Source organism: Lepidochelys kempii, chromosome 15, assembly GCF_965140285.1.
Source record: "Lepidochelys kempii isolate rLepKem1 chromosome 15, rLepKem1.hap1, whole genome shotgun sequence".
Taxonomy (NCBI): domain Eukaryota; kingdom Metazoa; phylum Chordata; order Testudines; family Cheloniidae; genus Lepidochelys; species Lepidochelys kempii.
In genome coordinates this window covers 26,611,709-26,632,544 of record NC_136394.1, presented here as the reverse complement: position 1 = coordinate 26,632,544, position 20,836 = coordinate 26,611,709, and the positions used below count along the sequence as shown (strand labels likewise).

At 40.2% G+C, this 20,836-nt stretch overlaps 1 protein-coding gene across 4 annotated transcripts in view; it reads right to left on the bottom strand.

Moving 5' to 3' along the window:
- Positions 1–20,836, bottom strand: part of SETD1B (SET domain containing 1B, histone lysine methyltransferase) — a 70,437-nt gene that overhangs the window by 46,066 nt on the left and 3,535 nt on the right. For all 4 annotated transcript variants that reach the window (XR_012155135.2, XM_073313483.2, XM_073313481.2 and 1 more), the window contains exons 5-6: positions 17,618–17,730; positions 13,102–14,277 (exon numbers count right to left, since the gene is read on the bottom strand). Coding sequence is in view for 3 of the 4 variants with exons in the window: in XM_073313483.2 (XP_073169584.1) it covers positions 13,102–14,277; positions 17,618–17,730 (1,289 nt within the window). In the remaining variant the exon portion in view is untranslated. The remainder of the gene's footprint in view (positions 1–13,101; positions 14,278–17,617; positions 17,731–20,836) is intronic.

The following is a 20,836-nucleotide window of genomic DNA, read 5'->3' as shown; positions in this document are numbered from 1 at the left end:
AGATGGAAAAACAAACTTGTTAACCTGGCTTTGAACCGGTCAAGTAGGCATTTCCTAATTAACAGTTCCCCATTGTTCTCATTAGGACCCTTGGTATTCTCTCTGGAGGTATCTTATTTCTGCCATTGCTTCATTTTTCCAACTTCATAAGGGCAGGCAGAATAATATCAAGCGTACATATAATATTCATAAAAATAATACAGCTATCTCCCTCAATCCCCATCAATGTCTATAGCAATATCCAGTCAGGAGCATCAGAAAGTTTTTCCTTTTCAAAACTTGCCCAACAAACAAGAGCTCTGTAACAGAAAGCAACTTCCTCCTTGGTATTACTCCTCTCCAGATGGTGGGGGGCAGTGCAGGAGGAAGGCTAGAAGTAGAAAAACTTTCTACAATTGTAGGTGGAGAGTCTTGCCTAAACTTGTAGCTAAAGGTACCCAAATGAAGGACAACAGGCTTCCCCTTAGCTCCCTGCCGATATTATAGTTGCTCAGTTACACTAGCCTTAATACAGATGAGAAGCAGTACATAAATTAAGTAGCAGCAAATGTCACAAACTAACACTGTTTTCAATACATCCCTCAACTGGGGTGGTGTTTCCATTGGCATTTTGATTTGATGAAAAACATTTATAAGGACAACACTGCAGTTTGTAAAATAGGTACAGAAGGAAATTTGAATAACTGAATTTAGAAATGGAAAAGGCAGACTAGGCCATCTTATTCTAGCCTGCTGAGAACTTCTATGGCCAGTCTTTGCCCTCTCTTCGCTGATTTGTGCTTGGACAGGCCCAGATTCTCCACTTATTCTCTCCTGCAGAAAGTCACAATCCTGGGATAGTTATTTCAGAGGTGATCACCGTGAAAGTAAGCAAGTCACTGCAAACAGGCAGGTTGTTTATTAGTTAGAACAAGAGACTAAAAGTCAGGAAACCTGGGTTCTGATTCCTGACCAAACTTTGGTTCCCTTTCCTAACTTGTTGTGAGACTTTGGGCCTCTCTGTGCCTAAATTACGCCATCTGTAAAAATGGGAATGATAACACTTAAAGCACTTTGCTTAAATTATTGAGATTCTTGACGGAAAATCACTGCAAGAGTGCACAGTAATGTTATTAGTATTGCAATTCCAGTCCAGGATCCAAAGAGGATAGGCTGGGAAGAACCTAAAGCTCTTGATTCCCTCCTATTAAAGTCTCTCTCTAAACAATGCTTGTGTGTGTTCAATATATCAATTTTAAACAAGTTTGAGTGTACATGTTTGTTTTAAACCTGCTGTCTATTAATTTCATTCAGTGGCCCCTAGTTCTTGTGTTATGAGGAGGAGTAAATAACACTTCCTTATTTACTTTCTCCACACCAGTCATGATTTTATAGACCTCTATCATATCCCCCCTTAGTTGTCTCTTTTCCAAGCTGAAAAGTCTCAGGTCTTATTAATCTCTCCTTATATAGAAGTTGTTCCATACCCCTAATAATTTTTGTTGCCCTTTTCTGAACCTCTTCAAGTCCAATATATCCTTTTGAGATGGGGTGACCACATCTGCGCGCAGTATTCAAGATGTGGGCGTACCATGGATTTATATAGAGACTATATATATATGTATGATATTTTCTGTTTTAGGCCACTTCTAGATTACTCCAAATGGATAACGTTTTTATCAAAATATGCTTTCCCATGAGATTAGTTGAATAGTTTGAAATTACAGATGAGTACCTACATAGACAGATTATTCATCCAAAGTACTATATGCAAATAAGGTGCAAACAATTGTGAGAAAAGTCATAACTCCACACTGAAGACAGCTCTTTGCTTAAGAATTCAGAATTAAGTCCACCACAACTCACCTACTTGATTTAGTCCGTTAACTACCTAGATTCCAAAGCCTGGGTTCTCTTTATTGACCAATCATGCATCTTCCCTTTAAAAATACCTTACGGTTTTCAGTTAATACCTTTTTACTTTGGATTATTTATCCTCACACCTCCTTTAAAAATGGCAAAAATGAAGTAGCTACTTAAATTTTATTCCATATCCTGTAATCAATGCTTAACACACTGCAGACAAGATTAATGCTGTAACTTGCTAAAAAATAGTAGCAATTGTGGAGTAATGTTGTTGCCACAGCAAACTAATGAAAATGGCCAAAAATGTGAGTCAAAAGCGTAGAGAGACTAAATTCTTTGGACCATTTAAAATTATGCTACCAGATCAATAATAAAGATCCCAGTGCATCCATGGTGTTGTCCAACTGAAGCCAATCGAGTTCCATCAGGGATGAGCCTACCCCAATATCTTCTCCCTCGCCCAACAAAATCTTCATCCACATTAATAAAACGATAGATTTTTAACAGCTAAAATATTTTAAAACTTTTACATTTCTCTCTTTATGCCACCCCAAGCTTGTATTTTTCTACTGACAATGAAAACTGATTACTGTAAGCCCTTCAGAACAGGTACTATCATCTTTGTGTATGTCCCAGTACCGAGAATGTCATGGGCAGAACTGGAAAAGAAATATCCAGTAGTGAGAAAGATAATTTTGGTTTACAGCAAGTTTCACTTTCTGGTTCTCCTGCACTAGGCTACGCTGCTTGGGTTGCAGACAATGCAGTGGGGTGTTTGTTGAAACAAAAAGCAGTTTCCATTGGAATTTAAACGCAAAAAAATCTGTTAGACCTCAGTCCTGCGATGGGGCTCTGCATGGGCACAGTCTTCCACCTATATGATGCTTTTGGAGGATCAGGCATAAGGGTGAGACATTCACACAGCACTTATTTATGGAAACATTTCTAACCGTCTTAGGTTTTGTAAGAGATTTTTGTATTACAACTTATTTTTTAATCTAAATTTGTGGCCATCTCTGACTGGACACATCCCTTTTAAAAAAACAAAAATAATGTTTGAACAAATTCAAAGATGGCCCCCTAGTCAAAATGTAATATTTTAACCACATTTTCCTATTACTACAATGTATGACTCTGTCCAACTTTTCCTTGCATTTCAATTGAATTTAAAGGTTTTGGTTTAGTACTAAAGAACTTTGTATTTTCAGAGTTATTTATGTTTTAGGCAACAGTACAAAGCTCATATCATGAAAACGGGTTTTCTGTGTTTTTTGCCCATATTAACTGCCTCCCTCCACCGAAACATTTCATATATCTGCAGCTGGACCCCCCTAGCCACAACATCCTCCAGCTGAAATGGCTATATTTAGTGACTGCACAGCCACAGGAGATGAATGGTGCAGAAACCTACAAACTATTCTCCAAACATTAACTTAAACCTGACCTGATCGAGTCTAAAGCCTGCACCAGTATCACTGGTGTGATCTGGATTAAAGTTTAGTGGTTGGAAAAAACACCAAGCACCTGGAATAATAGTCTCTGCAAAACACTTTGGGAGAAGGGGAAGCTGTGAGGAATCCGGTTACCAAAAAAAAAAAAAAAAATCAGTCTCCTTGTTCTAAAGGAGTCTTTCTTCATTACTGTATTCACTGCATTACAATCCCATATAGTCATGTGAAAAGAACACATTTCTTGAACAAAAACACAGTTATGCGATCCTTGCCCTGAATTATATTAAGCTTTCTCCAGAAAGAAGTGTAGAAAATGTCTGACTGTCTCTCACTCCCAGGCTCCTGATTAAAGCTGCAGACTCAGGACTCCTGGGTTCTCTCTCTAGCTCTGCCATCAACCTACTTCATGGATAGTAGGTAAATGAGGAGAGCTGCTGGTCAAAGAATCATGATAAATTGTATTTATCATATGTTCATCACCTCCACAGGAGGTATAAACCTACATTACATCAAAATGAATACACATTAAACCTAAATCCCACCAACAAAATGCATAAGTCAAAATATCAGAATCATAAAATGTAAAATTGGCAATTTTATTACAGCAGTGTGACCCTTTTGCAACCAAACCTCTAAACCAGGAGAAACTCTGCCAGCTCCAGGTTCAAACAGAGAAATGAAACCTAATGGTTTCATTTCCTTCTCTCATTCCTGTCTCTGTGCATTGTTCATGCTGTCCTTTATGCATAGGATGATCTCAGGATGCCAACCCATCAACTTCCCTTAACTGAAATCACTCCTAAAAATTCACTTTTGCAAAAACTATAAGAAGTGATTTTATGATAAGTTAGGGGAGGAGCACATTAAAAAATCCAACTCACCACCTCTAGATTTCCTAGTGCATCTTGACTTTTATGTGCCAGTGTTCTACACTGTAATCTTTACAGAACAGGCACTTCTTTATTTCTGTACATTCTAAAGCACAATCACATTGCCAAGGCTAAACAAATAAATTTTTGAAAAGAAACTTTTTTTTAAGCCTCCCAATCTTTTATAGTCACCTAAACCAAAAACTTATCCCTGGATGGGCAAAACATTTACAAAAGATCAACTGGCAGTTTTATAACAAAACCTGAGACAGCAGTCTGGATCAAACGAACTCTTGTGCCCAGGTATGACATGCACAGGGTTTAACGAACTCAATGGTTTCCTTTTGAGTTTTGCCTTTGCTGCGCTAGGTACAAACTAAGCCCCAAACCGAAAACCAAAGTTCATGGGGCGCAGGCATGACCTGCAACTGACGTGTGCATAAGTCCTACTCATTAACTGTTTTTTTAGGAAAAGAAAAGAAGTACAAGTGGCACCTTAGAGACTAACCAATTTATTTGAGCATAAGCTTTTTTCAGGGTACATCAGGGAGGGCAACAGCAACTGAACATGTGAATATGTACGAGTCAATCTATTGCTCTATGTGTGACAGACAGACAGGGCACTCCGAACATAGAGCACAGTGGCTTCTCGGTTCTCTTAAAAATCACTGAGAGATTAATGCTGGCAGCAGGCAGCATAGCACAATATGTCAACAGCAATTATTTTCTCAATATTTCTACAGATTACCTAATACACTGGCATGATTTTTCAATGCCATTCATTTTGCCACACACTTTTACCAAGTAATTTGTTTGCTTTCACTTGGTCACTTTCCACTATCACCAAGTGCTGAGGACAATTGGGCATATAATGAATTGGAGAAACTGAAGGAATTCTTGGGGAAGGTATACATTATTATAATACGAAACCTCACCACATGCATTTAAGAGAATCAAATATCAATAACATCACAACTAATGGTTGAACTTTGATGGGAACAAAGGTCTAGAGAAAGTACTATTCACAAAAAGCAGAAATTAAAACGCCAAAAATAACAGTTAAGCATTTTTAATAAGCCCCTAAGATATTCTGGGGCTAAGACATACCCAAACCCTGCACAGGAGCACAAGAGGAAAGGGAGGAGAAGGCAGCATAAGAGTCTCCCCCACACAATGTCCTTGTACAGGAGTTGGTCAAAGGATCAGCAAAGTGTGCTGGGCAGTGTCCTCCTCTGGCCCCCTTTACTAGCAGGATGATTCTAGTACCAGAAACACAGCTCACACTGCTTTGCCTCTATGCATGGTCACATTTGTGAAAAGCAGGATTTAGACATATATAAAACAGGGACCATTCACCAGCTATTGCGTTGGTCATAAATCCCTTGAGAAGCAAAGTCTCTGCTCCCTGATATTATCCCCTATGGACCATAGCTATTTGACAAGTGGCAGGCCCACAGCCTCATACCTCTATACCAACAAGCAACTCTAGTTGGGCGGTAAAGGACTGCACGTTGCATCCCTGGAAAGGGTGGCAGAGTTGCCAATTGGGGCATGCTTCTCTAGGAACAATGCTGGTGGATTGGGACTTGCGCTGTAAAATGGCGCACCCCCACTCTCTCTCTCTCTCTCTCTCACACACACACACACACACACACACACACACACACACAGCTTTAAAAGCTGCAGTATGACCTTGAGTATCAGAACTTCTACAGATTTCACCATGCAAATTCTGAGCAGTATTCTTACTTATTATTTAAATAGGAATAATATATAGCCATTCCTTTCAATGGCTGAAAATGTTAAGAAAACCACATACGGTAAAACTGAGAGAAAACTGAATTAGAAGAGGATATATAACCAGCAACAGTGATTTATAAAAGGGTATGAAAATGTCACTTATATTAGATATGCAAACTTTAAAAGCCTCAGAGTCCTAGCATGACACCAGATAATGAAAGAAGCACTGGACCTCTCAACCACAATATGCTTTCTATTTTTCAGTCAGACTCAAGTATTTCACCATTTCTAGTTTTGTTACTAACAAGACACGTGTTCTTTTGTTCTTCTGTTTCAGTATCAAGGCTATGTATAAAAATCTAGTGAAATATTTCTTCATTTAAAAACATGTTTATCCATGCATATATGTATGTATGAACACAATACACTATGTACTTACATAACCAAACTGAAGTTCTGATCAGTCCTATGTAGTTCTACTCTGAAAAGTGACTGTAAAAAAATGCAGTTCCAGGTTTGTCATCTCTCTTCAACTCCATATCAAATGTGCTCTGTTCATAAGCAAGTTACTATTTTCATAACTACCCCCCCTGCAAATGCAACCAGGTATGTGAGAATCAAGTTGGTCTCTCTCTCGCACCATCACCAATAATATGGATTCTACAGACCAAATTTTGACTGAAGGTAACAATTGTGCAACTCCTTTGCCTTCAATGAGGTTTCATAGAAGGGACCAACTGGAAGTTAGTAAACAAATCCAAGACTGTACGAGGAAGAGAGCCCGTCCATTTCACTCTCTTAGCCATACTGTCTCTGCAGGCGTATAAACTGGTAACAGCTCATTTTCGTCACTCAGAGCAGCTGACGGGACACCAAATCCACACAAAGGTTGAAATCCTGTGCTGGGCCTCCAGGAGGCTCTGGGGGAGGGAAAAGGTGGCTTTCATTTAAGCAATTTTTGCACCCTCAGAATTCCACACTGCTTCAGGAGCCAGCACAACCATCAATTTACAACAGCCTCGTCAGGGTGGCCTCTGGTTTGCTCCGCAGCCTGGGGGAGTTCAGAATCCCCCCCTAGCACCTGGGGGGCATGATCCTGCCCCAGCATGCCCTCTACCCTGAGTTTTAAGTGTGACACCCTGAGTGTCTGTGCCAGGATGAGGGTGGGAATTCTCCCTTAGCCCTTTTGAGGGCTATTTACGGTCCCTATATGCTGCTGCGGTGGCTCCCATCCTAGGGTGACCAGATGTCCTGATAGTAGGGGCTTTGTCTTATATAGGCAACTATCCGTGCACGCCCCCGCTGAGAAAATAGTGCCCCCATTTGTCACACTTGCTATCTGGTCACCCTCTACACAGGAGCAGAACCTTTCTCAAGGAGCACATTCAAATAAAATGATTTTACATCGTCTGTTTTCACAGTAGACCCACACTTGGAAATGAAGAGGCCCCTGAGGATTTGAAAGAGACAAATGTAACATGCTGTTTAAATAATCTTTTAATGGATTTGGGTATTTGCCTTCCCTTGAGTAGCCTTACACTCTTAGGGTTCAATCCTCCAGTAACAATGTCTTCTATGAGGCGCTTTGTTTGAGTAAAAAATGACAGAACGGAATCCATAGTTTAAGTAGCTCTCTCTCACCGCTTACATTGCACAAGCTTAGCATAAGCGACATAATGCACATATACAACAGAGCTACTGTCCCAGACTCTGCTACACTGACATTGGCTGGCTGCAGAGATGGAAATTAATGGTCACAACATGTACCTATTTCGATTATGAACAGGTTCTGTGAAGCATGATCGCATTCTAGACACCTCAGCGCTCAGGAACATTTCTGTTTCATTTGACTCACACACTGTGTTTGAGAGACTGGGCAGTAAGTCACAGCTCTCAGGGTTATTTCATCTTTAATTAGCACAAGGAAATTCAGCGCAACTTTCCCCCACCATTACCTCGTCCAGAGATGATGGTTCCTCACGAAAGCTCATGCTCAAATAAATTGGTTAGTCTCTAAGGTGCCACAAGTCCTCCTTTTCTTTTTGCGAATACAGACTAACACGGCTGCTCCTCTGAAACCTATTCTAACTGTAAATGGGGTCCCAGGTGCGCATGCATATAATGCACATACGTAACAGTTCACACAGCTATTTATGGGCATGAGGACTAAGACACTGCTACTGTGGAAACCATAGCTCTGAATTTCCTGGCTCTTAGGTTTTAAATTCTCAGCCTCAATGTGCATTTACATTTCTTTTTACCTTGAATTAAAACTTCTGTGCCTTACAGAAAAGGATACGTCAGAAACATCCAGCCTCAACAAATATGAACCGAATCATTGTTTATATTCTTTTATACAGCATTGTGTATTTAAAGGCTCTCCAAGCAGTTAACATATGATGAGCCAGATCATGCCGTGGGTTGAGTGGGAATGAGAATGGGGAAAAGACGATATGGGGGGGGGGGTCTCTTCCACCCCACTCAGCAGCACTTAAAGATCTTCACCTTTTGAACCATAGGCAGGGGGGCTGGTTCTTGCCTGCACAGTGCAGCATAGCTCCAAGAAGGTATGGACCACACTCCCTGATCAAGAGAGAGTTTCCCAGGCAGCTCACGCACCCTTTTACAAAGGAGCAGCAAGGCGTAGCTGGCTACGAGTGCTCCTGCGGCCCCCCTTCACTGGCACGATGGTTCTAGTACTAGAAGCACAGATGGCCTTGCTTTGCTCCCCTGCACGGTCACTACTGCTAAAGGCAAATTGAGATCTACGTTTCCTAGGAATCCATTCAACAGCTACTGAAATGCAACCAACTCTAGGGTGCGAATGTAGCTGCTGTTTGACAGCACACAACTCTCTGCAGTACGTTAGAACAGGAGGGGAGGAAAATGCCATATCCAGTTAAAACTGAGGAGGGGAATTAGGGAGGTACAATGGAACTGGCCTGTCTGATATTTTTACAGAGACAAGGTGGGTGAGGTGAAAGAGACAAGTTTTCAAGCACACACAGTTCTTCTTCAGGTCGGCTCCATGGTAAATTTTCCAAAGTCTAGGCACAACTATGGAGGAACAAAAGCTCAAATACATTTAAATACATAGGGCAAATTCATGCTGGGTGGAACTCCAGTGACTCCGGTGGAGCTTAACTAGAGATGCATTTGGCTCCTTTCAATTTATGCTGATCTATAATTTTAGATCTAGAAAGTCTCTACAAAAAAATTATAAAATAAAGTAACTGTGGTCCTGTGACAACACATCTTAGCATCAACTGAAAGAAAACCTGTGCCACTGCATAAAAACAAAGTTTGCTCTTGGAGCTGGTTTCATCAGCAGTTTTTAGGTGTCCTCAAGACAACTGCATATTGTGTAATCTCCATTTGTGTCACAAACCCCTTGACTAAAACTCACAGCAAGTAAAGTACAGAGCAGAGCAATAGTCTCTTCATTATTCCAGAGTCGTCCTATTTTCATGATCATCTTAGGCATTTATAAGGCACCCATCACTCTGATATCTAGGTGCTTAGGCAATTTACAAGGACAGTTGGTAGGCTGTTGATCACCAACATAAAAGTATTTCCTAATAAGTGAAGTGCTAATCAGATGACATTCTTATCATAAAAAAAAGCTGCTCTTAAAAAAAAAAAAAAGCTTAAAGTCTTCATACGCTGGAACACAAAAGGCACCATCAATATAAAACAAAGTGACTTGTTCTGATTCTACCGTCCTCCCCAATATGCACATGCAGGGCCTCTTCCTGTAGTAGGCCCCAAGCAAAAACAAGACCCGGCTCAAATGCGATGTCAAAACGTCAAACGTTACATATTTAACTCTTGTGCTTCTGAAATCCCACACACAGAAAGATTGTTTTGGGGTTTTTTTTTTTGGAAAGAGCTTGATAGGATTACACCTTCCTCACTGTCGCTCAGTTAGGCAGGGCAAAAGACTTTGCTTGGTGTTACCTATGGAATCTTGCTAAAATAAAATTTTAACTAAACTCTATTTCACTTCCCCAGTTTTCATTCCCGTACTCAAGACTAGTTTGAATGAGCTCTACAGGTTCTCTCAAATTCTTGCATGTGCTCTTTGTAAGAGGATCCCTTCCTTCCCCCTCTGCCCCCCTCTTTCCCCCAGCCCACATTTCATCTCCACTTTAGGCTCTGCTTCTTAGCTGCTTTCTTTCAGCCAAGGGAAGCTTAACAGGACTTTCTTTGGAGCCCATAATCACTATCCTGAGATTAGCCACGGGTAGGTGTTGCTGACAGAAGCATGGCATTCCCTTTCTCAGAGCCAAACACACTGCCATGCTCAAAAAGTCAGGCCAGATCCTGGAATCAAACTCAGGTGTCTTGTAGAGTGGTTAATGAGGGACCAGCCTCACTCTCTTCATTTTAACCTCTGCAATTGCAACTCTGGGTTTCCTGCCTTTATGCAGGGTACATGGTGCTTTCCCTAGAGAACAAGAGTGACTGCGTAACAGCAATTCTGAAGTAGAGCCAAACCCTGTTCCCATTGACAAAACTCCCATTCATTTTGGCAGAAGCAGGATTAGGCGCATTAAAAACTGCTGCCACCTTAAATGAAAACTTCCCTGCTACCTTTTTTGGGGGGTATTATTATTACAAATATTGAGACATCACAGTCCACGTGTGTATAGATAGAGCGTGCACTCAGACTGTATATCAATACCCAGTCAGACACTTTAAAAGTGAATTATGAAGGAAACAGAGGTTCCAAGTATCTGCCCTTTATTGCTTCTTTAAGACAGAAAGATGGCTACTACAGGCTCCTCCCCACCCAAATATTAATTTTGGCTCTGCTCTTCCCCCTCACACATTAGAAATATTAGGTCCTGGCTTTCCTGTTTGCTGAAGGATTCTTTGAAGGACTGGAGCTGAACAGAAACATCACAATAGGCTGACGCCTGAGCGGCAGCTTTCCCAGCCCAAGACTCAATACTCCTTTCTGACTCACTTGAAGTTTGGAAAGCTACAACTCAAATTTCAGCCTCCGGTGGAGTCGCTATTCAACTCCGGTCCTTCAAAGAATCCTTCAGCAAAAGGGAGGGTAGCCAGAACCTAGTTTGTGGAAAGCTGGGAGGGGGTGGTCACTGGGGGGAGAGAAGCAAAAAAGCACCCAGCTCACACATCATAAAGGAGCAGTGAAAGGCACATACATTTTTTTAAACGCACTGGAATAGTTGTAGGGTGATTTTGTAAATAATAGCAGGTTCTGAACAAACAGCTCTAAGAATTAAAAAAATAGAATACCTCTGTGTAAGAAGTCTACAACAGCAGGGAGTATAGGTTTTGAGATACTGTTAACAACTTTTTGACTTTTAAATAGGCTTTTAGAACATATTCCATTTTGTGCAACAGAGTTGTGGAGACAAACTTCTGACACTGGTAACTCGTTAAGGGAAGACTAAGATTAATCACAGGCTTCAACTTCTGCACACTGTTGTCCCATATTACAATCTGTTAATACAATATACCGGGAACTCCTCTGAGGCCGGTAAGGGACATTAACATTGCAGTTGTAGAAAGTCCCTGATCCCAAACTATTACACTGGCATTCGTCCCATTTTTAAAATGTGCTGAAATGCTCGTTGTTAAAAGAAAGCAGATTCAAGCCCATAATGCCCAACAGATCATGCAGAGTTTCCATCTGTGAACAAGCAAGTCACAAAACGTGGGTTTTTCAAAAATATCCTCTCTCAATCCTGCAGGGAATGTCTTCTGGTTTAAAACCCACTTCCCAACCAAGACTGGGGCCCCAAAGTAAACATGTATCAGAGAGTTTTCTCCTCTGCAGTCCTGTTACCAGAGGGGTGGAGACTGTGTCAGCCTATAAAGAGAATGGGGGCACACCAAGTGGTTAAACTGCTTCTAAAGCTGGACCGGCACGTCCAAGTTCAAAAAGATTTGAACATGTACTTACTTACAAAACACACACAAAGTATCGGTCATCATTTAGGCATAAAAAATAGATCTCAGGAGAATGTTCCTATTAGCCTTATTTAACATTTTAAAATGTGTGATCTGATGATTGTAGTGCCTTTCACCCAAACAATCCCAAAGCACTTTGCAAACCACAGATGCCCAGGAATGCTGCACCTGCTGCTGAAATGCAGCCACTTCTAGGGTGGAAATGAAGCAACTGTTTACCGGAGCAGGGAAGTATTTTCTGCCAGTTTAATTACAGAAATGTTTTATAAATAAACAATTATCTTTTACACAGTGTTCATTTATTAGACAGCACCAATCTAGAACATTAGATGTCTCCCTGAATGTGATTTTTCCTTGCACTCAAATTATAATAATTTCATCTGCTTGAGATCCGGTTATAAACAGTACTGAATAGAAGGGTCAGGCACTTGTGAAGATATATATTTTGACTGTCAGTGACGTGTTATACTGGGACCCAAATGTACATTACAGTATGTTACTCACATTTGTTTCAATTGAAATACCAAATAAAACACCCACTGCAATGCACTCTCTGTCTGCTGGCAGCATTCCATATAGTTAAGCTCTTGATGTCCTTCATCCCCAAATGCTCCATTAGAGGCAGCAGGCTGTGCTCTATTGTTGGAAGACTCAGTGGAACACATCCCCAGTAGGTCAGTTACCTCTCGTCTAAATCGCTTAAGGAAAGAGTATGTTAGAACCCAACAACTGTTTCCTGTTCACACCTGATGGAATAAACAATGTGACAACTACCAAAGTAGATGTATTTTTTAAAAGGGACATCAGAGCTGGCAAGCGGTATTGGACTGACAGCTCTGGTGACTCAAGAATCTGTTGATCCACAGGACAGTACATGCACGAGCAGTGGTAATGCAAATTTCCACACAGTCTCACCAATAAGCTTCAACCCGAAGCTGGAAGGAGCACCCCCAAGGGGGAATTCAGTTTCTATCGACTATTCAATCATAGAGCTCCCTACATGAAACTACCAATTACAGGGGTTGTTCTTGAAATAGGGATGCCTGTTAACCAGGAACTGGACTAAGACCATCAGCTCATGTCACATCTAACCCATTACCAACTCCCTGAGTCAAACCTGGCTAAAACCACCCTGGCTCAAAAAAACCACAGCAGTTTTTAAAGACCACTTTCTGAATAGAGTACATGCTCTACCTTGTTCTAGTCACATAGACATTCATGTAGCTTATCTGAATTCTCTCTCTCTCTCTTACCTCATCCATTTTTTCTGATGTTGGCGTCTGGTCACCAGGCAGCATTTCTTTAGTCTCAGAAGTCTCAGCTTTGGATGTCCTACTCAGCTGATCAATAGGAGTCATACTTGCCTCTGACGTTCCTCTTGAATTCTGACTCAGAGTAGCTGTCCCAGGGATTGGCTCGTCGTCATCAGAATCTGGTAACGGTGTCGGACTAATGTCCTCCAAGCCAGTGCTGGAGGGACGTGAGGATGGGGTTTGACCTCTATAACTGGGCTGAGAGTTAGAGCCATACAATGGGATAGGAGAAAGTTGGGAGGAGGAGGAAGAGATAGGGCTACCTTCCATTCGGATCTCATTGTCCGAATCATGTTCGTTGAGAAAAGGTAACTTTGTTCTCTGCTCTTTCAAGAGCATCTCAATCCTCGAGTCTAAACTGTTATGCTGCATTTCAGACTCCATGGTTGGGGTGCCAGGCGTCTCACTCCTTTCTGGAGTCTGAGAGAAGGATGCTGTACTTTGTTCGGTAAGACAGTTTGACTGCGGCAGGGATGGGAGTTCCTCCTGTTTTTCTTTCACAGGAACAAAATCAATATTCGTAGCAGCACTACCTTCTATTAAGATCTCAGCTGGAGGTGGTGCAGGTCTCCGGTACTCAGTGTCTCTGGAAGTTTGGGGATACTGCTGTTCATCAGATGGGGGAAATACAGCTGGTGCTTGGTATGGAGAGAAGGCAGATTTATAACTTGAAGAACCCGAGTGGCTCAAGGGAGGAGTGTGAGAATATTGTACTGGCTCTTGCTGATGAGACTTGAACGTGCTAAACTGATGTTCTGACCCTCTGTAAACACCTGCAGAGTTATGGACATAGTGATGTCCTGGTCGTCTATTGTAGGCATCTGTAAATTTTGTTTCATGTCTCCTGGGTTTATACCCAGAGTCCTGTCCGTAATGGTAAGCTGGTGTCGTTTGACGACTGGAATAGGTTGAATCTTGGGAAAACGGAGTCCCCAGTCGTGGGGTGAGCGGGGTTCCTTGGGACTGTGGGGTATACTGGCTATACGAATTTGGGGTGTCTTGCCGACAGCTGGAATAGGCTGTATCATGGGAAAACGGGGTGCTACTGTTTGGGGTAATGGATGATCCCGCAGAAGAAAGGTTACTGTCTTTCAGACGTTTTACAGAATCAGTCAACTATAAAAAATAAAATAAAAGTAAATAATATATATAGATATACACACACGCACACACACATTCAAAAACTATTTGTCTGAATTTCTGAGAAGCTGAGCACCAAGACTTCCCATTGAGTTCCATGGCAGTAGGGGGTGCTTGTAGCTCTGAAAACCAAGTCATGCACAAATAATTATCCACTGAAATATGTAGGCAGTTATTTTAGTTTAAAAAGTCTGTAGGAGAGGAAGTAAAGGAAATGGGCAAATACTATTTATTCTTTAGCAGCAATGTTAAAGGTCAAGAGAATCAGGTGAACATGAGACATCAAGAATACTGAAAATAAAATAAAAAATTCTGTCAGTTTTTGAATGTAACTAGAGAAGAGAATGAAAGAGTACCATTGAAACCAAAAGATTAAGACTATTTTACACAGTATGAAGGGACCCAAATAGCTAGTTTACGTATCAGACCATACACATATTAAATCAGACCATATACATACACCCTGGCTCCACATCTGCAATCAGTTCCACATAGTAGATCTGTATGCAAGTACAGAACCTGTGGAAGTCAATGGGGCTTTCTGTTGGTCTGATTGTCAGCTCAGACCCCTGATCTCCCCACCTGTCGCACGTTAAGCTCTAGCAGAAGAGTCAATCTACTATATGTAAAGAGGTTGTGTCTGAACTGCAAACAAACAAACAAAAATTAAACAGAAACTTCACAAAGACAAGGATCAGGTACAATGTTTCCAGCTATGGAATCTAAAAACTAAAAAACATGAACCTTGCAGAACAGCCAAATAATAGATCTCAATGAAATTTACTTCAAAGGCACACTGAGGGGTTTATCCAAACAATCCAATTAAAGCTTGAAGCCAGTAACAAAAAGAAAAAGAAAAAGAAAAAGAAAAAGAAAAAGAAAGAAAGACCCCGCAAACAATGATGAGTAATATCAGCATCATGCCAAAATCAATGTTCAGTAATGTGGATAGGTAAAAGAGAGTTACCTAGTCTAAATCCCTTGCACATCAGCAAGAGATGGTCTGAGCTCTAACACAGCAACAATAAAAACAACCAACCAAAAAACAGAGAAGATGTTATTGAGGTCGCAGTGAAGTAATAGTTTTTGAAGATCCTATTTAAAAGTTATCTGCTACTTTTTTAATTAAAATTTGCATGCCAGTGGCTCCACAGAATCAGCAGCACTGTCGGGTTTTGTGCAGCACCCAACTGTCTGATACACTGACACAAACACACTTGCAGATGTAGTTATTTTTTGCATGGTATGACTGTTGCAGACCATAAAGATCTGGCAGTTAAACTTTCTCTTCCTCACACCACCCCCTCCTCCAAAGGTTACAAAGGCAGCTTAGGTCAGACTTACTCCTCCTATAATTAATTTGTGTATCAACTCCCTGGATATTTTATTGCCTGCAGGTGAGAGCCAAGAGCGCACTCCCAGCCAAGGGCAACGTAAGAGCCAGATCCAAAGCCCACTGAAGTCAATGGGAGTTTTTCCATGGACTTCAATAGGCTTTGGATCAGGCCCTGAGTGGGGGGGGGGCTGTAAGGAGGGAGCAGGCAGATCAGCTGACCTTTACTGCTGAAACAGGAGGAAAGGAGGCAAATCAAGACATTTCAAGCTACTCTACTGGAATTACTACAGCACATTAGCAGTGTCTTGGCAGAATCTGGTAGACATTAACTGAAGGACTCACCAGAATTACTGTTCTGTGGGTCACCCCAAAAAAATTGAGTCAGGATAATATTGTATAATAAATTGCAAGCCCTTTAATCAACAATAATGGTGGTGACTGATGTAAACAAAAAATGATGAAGCAATTAGATGTCTCATTAATAACTGTGAAAAACAACCCATAATAGTAGAAGTGTACACATTCATTTTGGATCATCTGTAACGAGGCAATAAGCACCTCCCTGTGAAATGCTGAGCACCATCCACTCCTTCTGAAATCACTGGGAGTGAAAGGTGCCCAACAGCGGAGGCTCAGCACCTGGCAGGACTAGGCTATCTAGTCAAATCACAACCTCTTTCAGTTCCACTCTTCCACATTTAAGGATGACCTGCTGGGGAAGAAATGAGGCCTCTTTATGATGGAGAAAGATGACCTGAAAGGTTTTGTTCTGAGGGAGTTTGGGGATAGGTTTTTTTGTTTTTTTTTCAGTTTGATTTTCACATTCAGTATTCAAGGCTTGTCTATCTGGAGAACTAGTGAAATGAGAACAGTATAAGAATCAAAGAGAGAGAAAGGTGAGCAATTGAGAGGGGGAAAAGATTTATAGCTACAATGTTTAAAACTATTAAAGCCAAAACTTCCAAACCTGGATGCCTCGAGTCAGGCCCCTAAATCCATAATCAGACTCCTACATAAAAGTGGACAGAAATCCATGGGCGCTCAGGGTGCTCAAGACCACTGAAAAGTCAGGCCACTTTTATTTGGGAGTCTATGGCTCCAAACCAGCAGGTGATTCCACGCACAATGGTGGGCCCATAAAGAATCTCTCTAATTTAAATGGTGGTCCATGAAGAAGCAGGTGACTGCCTGTTCAGTCAGTTGCAAGAGAGATGTTTACATAGACTACTACTTAAGAGCCAAACTTTAGGCACCTGATTTTGGAACTTCTTGGCTCTGTTTTTGGTAACTAACTGATTCCAATGACCATTTTGGAGAACTGATGTCATTGTTAAAGACACAACACCTCTACTCTTCATTTTGAAAGGTGTGGGGGAAAAATCTCAAACGCATAAAACGGCCTCCTGAAAAACTACAGAGGAACCAGGATGGGCATTCCTGATATTTTTAAGAGAAAAAAAGGCAGAAAGGATACCCTCACCTTTAAAATTCAAAACACACATCTTACCCATCTTCTAGCAAAAGCTTAGAATAACCTTTACAGTGAAGGAAAAGAGGCCAAGTTTATCCTTGCAAGTCACTCCACTGAATTCAACAGGAGGACCCGATGGATGGATTTGGCCCTGCATCCTTAATTACAGAAATTACTAAAGTTACTAGGATGCATTTAGTTGGTTCTGTATATTTATAACAGGACACAAATCACTCACAATATTCACTTAGGAACAGCGTGAATTTGTGCATGATACTTAAAGAATTAAATTTGCTGTAGCAAGTTCCAGTTATTAGATTCAATGTATTTATTTAAATACAGATAATGAATTTTAAAGTAATTTTTAAAATGTACTGACAAAACTACCCCAGGATGGAACAAAACAATACCACACATCACTTGTGATAGGAAAATCTATTTGAATCAACCACTGTCTGCTTGTAAATTTTTAGAAATGTACGATTAAAATACACCCAAGCAAACCGTACCTGCTGAGTTTCATTCACAGTTGGCGAGACATCCTGCTCGTTGCCTACAGGAAGGGTCTGCGGAGTGTAAAGACCATTAACCAGCAGTTCATAGAACCGCATACGGGTTTCACCTGCACAAACCACAATGAAAGTTTATTAAAAAAAAAAAAAAAAAGCCACACACTGTACATCGAAAGTCTCTTTATTAAGCCTTCCCCAGACCCAGCTAGCACGCTTAATAGTCCCCATTTTAGCCAACATCTTTCCAGTAAAGGAGGCCACGGCAGCACTTAAGGTAAGAGCCACTGTTTCTTAAAAATCTGCGGGACAAGTGATGCAAGGCGCTCCCTTCTCGGACAATGGGAATGACCACATCTTCAATTACAGCATCTGAAAAAATGCATTATCAATAGGCCACCTCGCTGAGATGAATGGGAAAAGGTCCTGGAAAGCAGTAAAAAAAATTAGCCAGGGCAGAATCCAGCATTAGTAGTTACACTTAACTTGATGTATATAATTAAAGATACAGTAGCCTCTGTTAATGTGCTCCCTTGAGAGAGAGGTTTCTAAGTAGTTTTTTCCCCTCTTCTCATTCTATTTGGCTGCTCTGTTTCTGCGCCATGCTTTCTGGCGAGCAGTAATCTCTCTCTTCTCAGAAGTGTCAAATGGTAAAACTAACTTTCATAAAAGCTTCATCTCACTAAATGCAACAACTAGTTCTGACGATACCTGTAGCCAGTTTAGACGCCTTTTCCTCAAACCTTTCCAATAGAATATGAGGTGTTATTAATACAAATGAGATGCAATAGAGCACAATGGACAAAATAATTATCACTTTTCCAAGAAGGTACTGGCTAACCCGTGTTTTGGTATAATGTGTATGCAGCACTTTCCTAGCATGAACATTTTACAGAATGCAAACCTGCATGCAATACTGATATATGTGTTTAACATTCTCATTTTCAGGCTGCTAAATTCTAGTGAAGACACAGTTTCTTAATATTAGACAAGTTTGTTTACTTTTAGCCTGAGCCTGCTCATTTTGCAGTCAGTAAGTTTGTCATGGATTTCAAAAGAAGCTGGGTCAGACCCTTTGAGATATTTTCAATTTTGCTTACATGAGGGGTGAGTACTTTGGTTTTTTGAATGTGAGAATAATTTTTTTAATTGAAAATTCAGTTTAAGTCAACACAGCAGAAGATGTTTCTTACCCAGAGTTTTTAATCTTTTTCTTTTCAATTACAAATAAAAAAAAGTAAGTAATGTATAACTGAAAAAGAAATAAAATACAGTAAAAATGCACAAACCCAATGCCTGAACCTGCAGCTCGCACACACAGTATGTATTCAAGTGAGTGAGTACTCCCACTTAACAGGACTACATGAGTAAGTGCTGCAGGATCAAACACCCAATTCTCGTACATAATTGTGCGTAACTAGTATCTACAAATGCACTTGTCTAAAGAATCCGCTCCAGATTAAGAGCTTGATACTGCATTATTCAGGTAAAACGCCCACTAAATTCAATTTTGGATGAATAAATACTGCCTATCAGGCTTCAATAATGTTCAGTTTTACAACACTGCTTCACATACATAAATATTGGGCCAGATCCTCAACTTGGGTAAACTGTCATCGCCCAGTTAAAGTCAATGGAGCTATGACAATTTGCAGCTGGAGATCTGGCCCAGGGCATTTGAAATATTGAAATTACATGAAATTATAGCACTCGCCATCAATGTTGTGATGTAGAAGCAAGTTTAAAATTAGTTTTTTTAAATAGCACAAATACCGTAGCTTCCTCATTTTCCCCTTTTTATTCAGTAAAACATTAAATACTTAGTATTTTCATTTTCACAGAGCTTTGAATTACCCCCATAGAGGTAGTGAGGTAGGTAATTAACTATATATCCATTCTACAGATGGAGAAATGGAGGAAGATAAGTTAACTGAATTGCTTTAAGCTACACAGGAAGCCCATCTCAGAAGTGGGAATTTTGAACTCATGAATTCCAGGCTCCTAGTCCTGTGCTCTGACCACTTGATCATTAAATACACAGATAAAACACTTCTTGCACTCCTTTTTATACTCATTTATTTTGCTAAAATTTGGAATCCAATATTGAATTTTTATAAAAGTGCATTTTACTACCTTCTTGAAAAGCTGAATATTGGGAATAAATGGATAAGTAAAATAAATATTACAGATTGTGTAGCCAAAGATGTCATAAGCTGCAACCGCTATTTTTAGCATTATATTTTAACTGATCTTGCCATACCACAAAGCATTGCTGGTGTTATTGCATCTTTTAAAAGAACCAGAAGAGCCACAAGTTTTTAAAAGGTTAAAATGAGTCGCATAGAGAGAGTTTATGAGTTATATGTAAAAATGAAAGTGCAACTTAAAATTAAGAGGTCTTCGTATTTTCACCAAAGTAATTAAAACGTGCAAAACCACCAACTTAACATGCAGTTAACTTTTCTAGCTCTTGAACGATGACCACCTGTTCTAGGATTACAAAAGTGAAATATAAAATCAACAAAAAAATGAGGAAAACTCTCCAATCAGCTTGCTCAAGAACTCTCTTAATACCTAAAAAAACCAGGAGTACTTGTGGCACCTTAGTCTCTAAGGTGCCATAAGGACTCCTGTTCTTTTTGCGGATACAGACTAACACGGCTGCTACTCTAAAACCTCTTAATACCTACTTTCACCCCCTGTGAATCCACTTTAATTCCCATTATTAATTCTGAAAGTGGCTTTTGCTCCAATTTCAATGTATATGTTAATCTTCCTCAAATTAATAGGGTGATATACAATTTAAGATGAAATAGTGCTAAAAATATTAAATCCCAAAAATCAAAGCATATGCATTTCACAGTCACGGTTTATTTATAATGGCAAATGATTTAAAAAACTTTTCTGAGCATTCTTTTAATATTTAGGCAGTAATGTCAAAAATTATTCCATTATACTCACATAACACGTGCTACATACTAAATGTTATGTAAACACTGACTGCACTTGAAGGTTGCTGAAACATTTTTTTATACTTTGTATGGTTAACGGAGACAAACAAAGCACTTTTTGCTTTGAGAGAAAGGTGTTCATGGGCTCTTCCTCTTTCTTGAAGATAAACAGTGCAACACATACTTAAAACTGGAATTATCATGTTTACAGTGCAAATAATAATAAATAATTATAATAAAAATTACAAATAAATGCCTGTAACGTTTT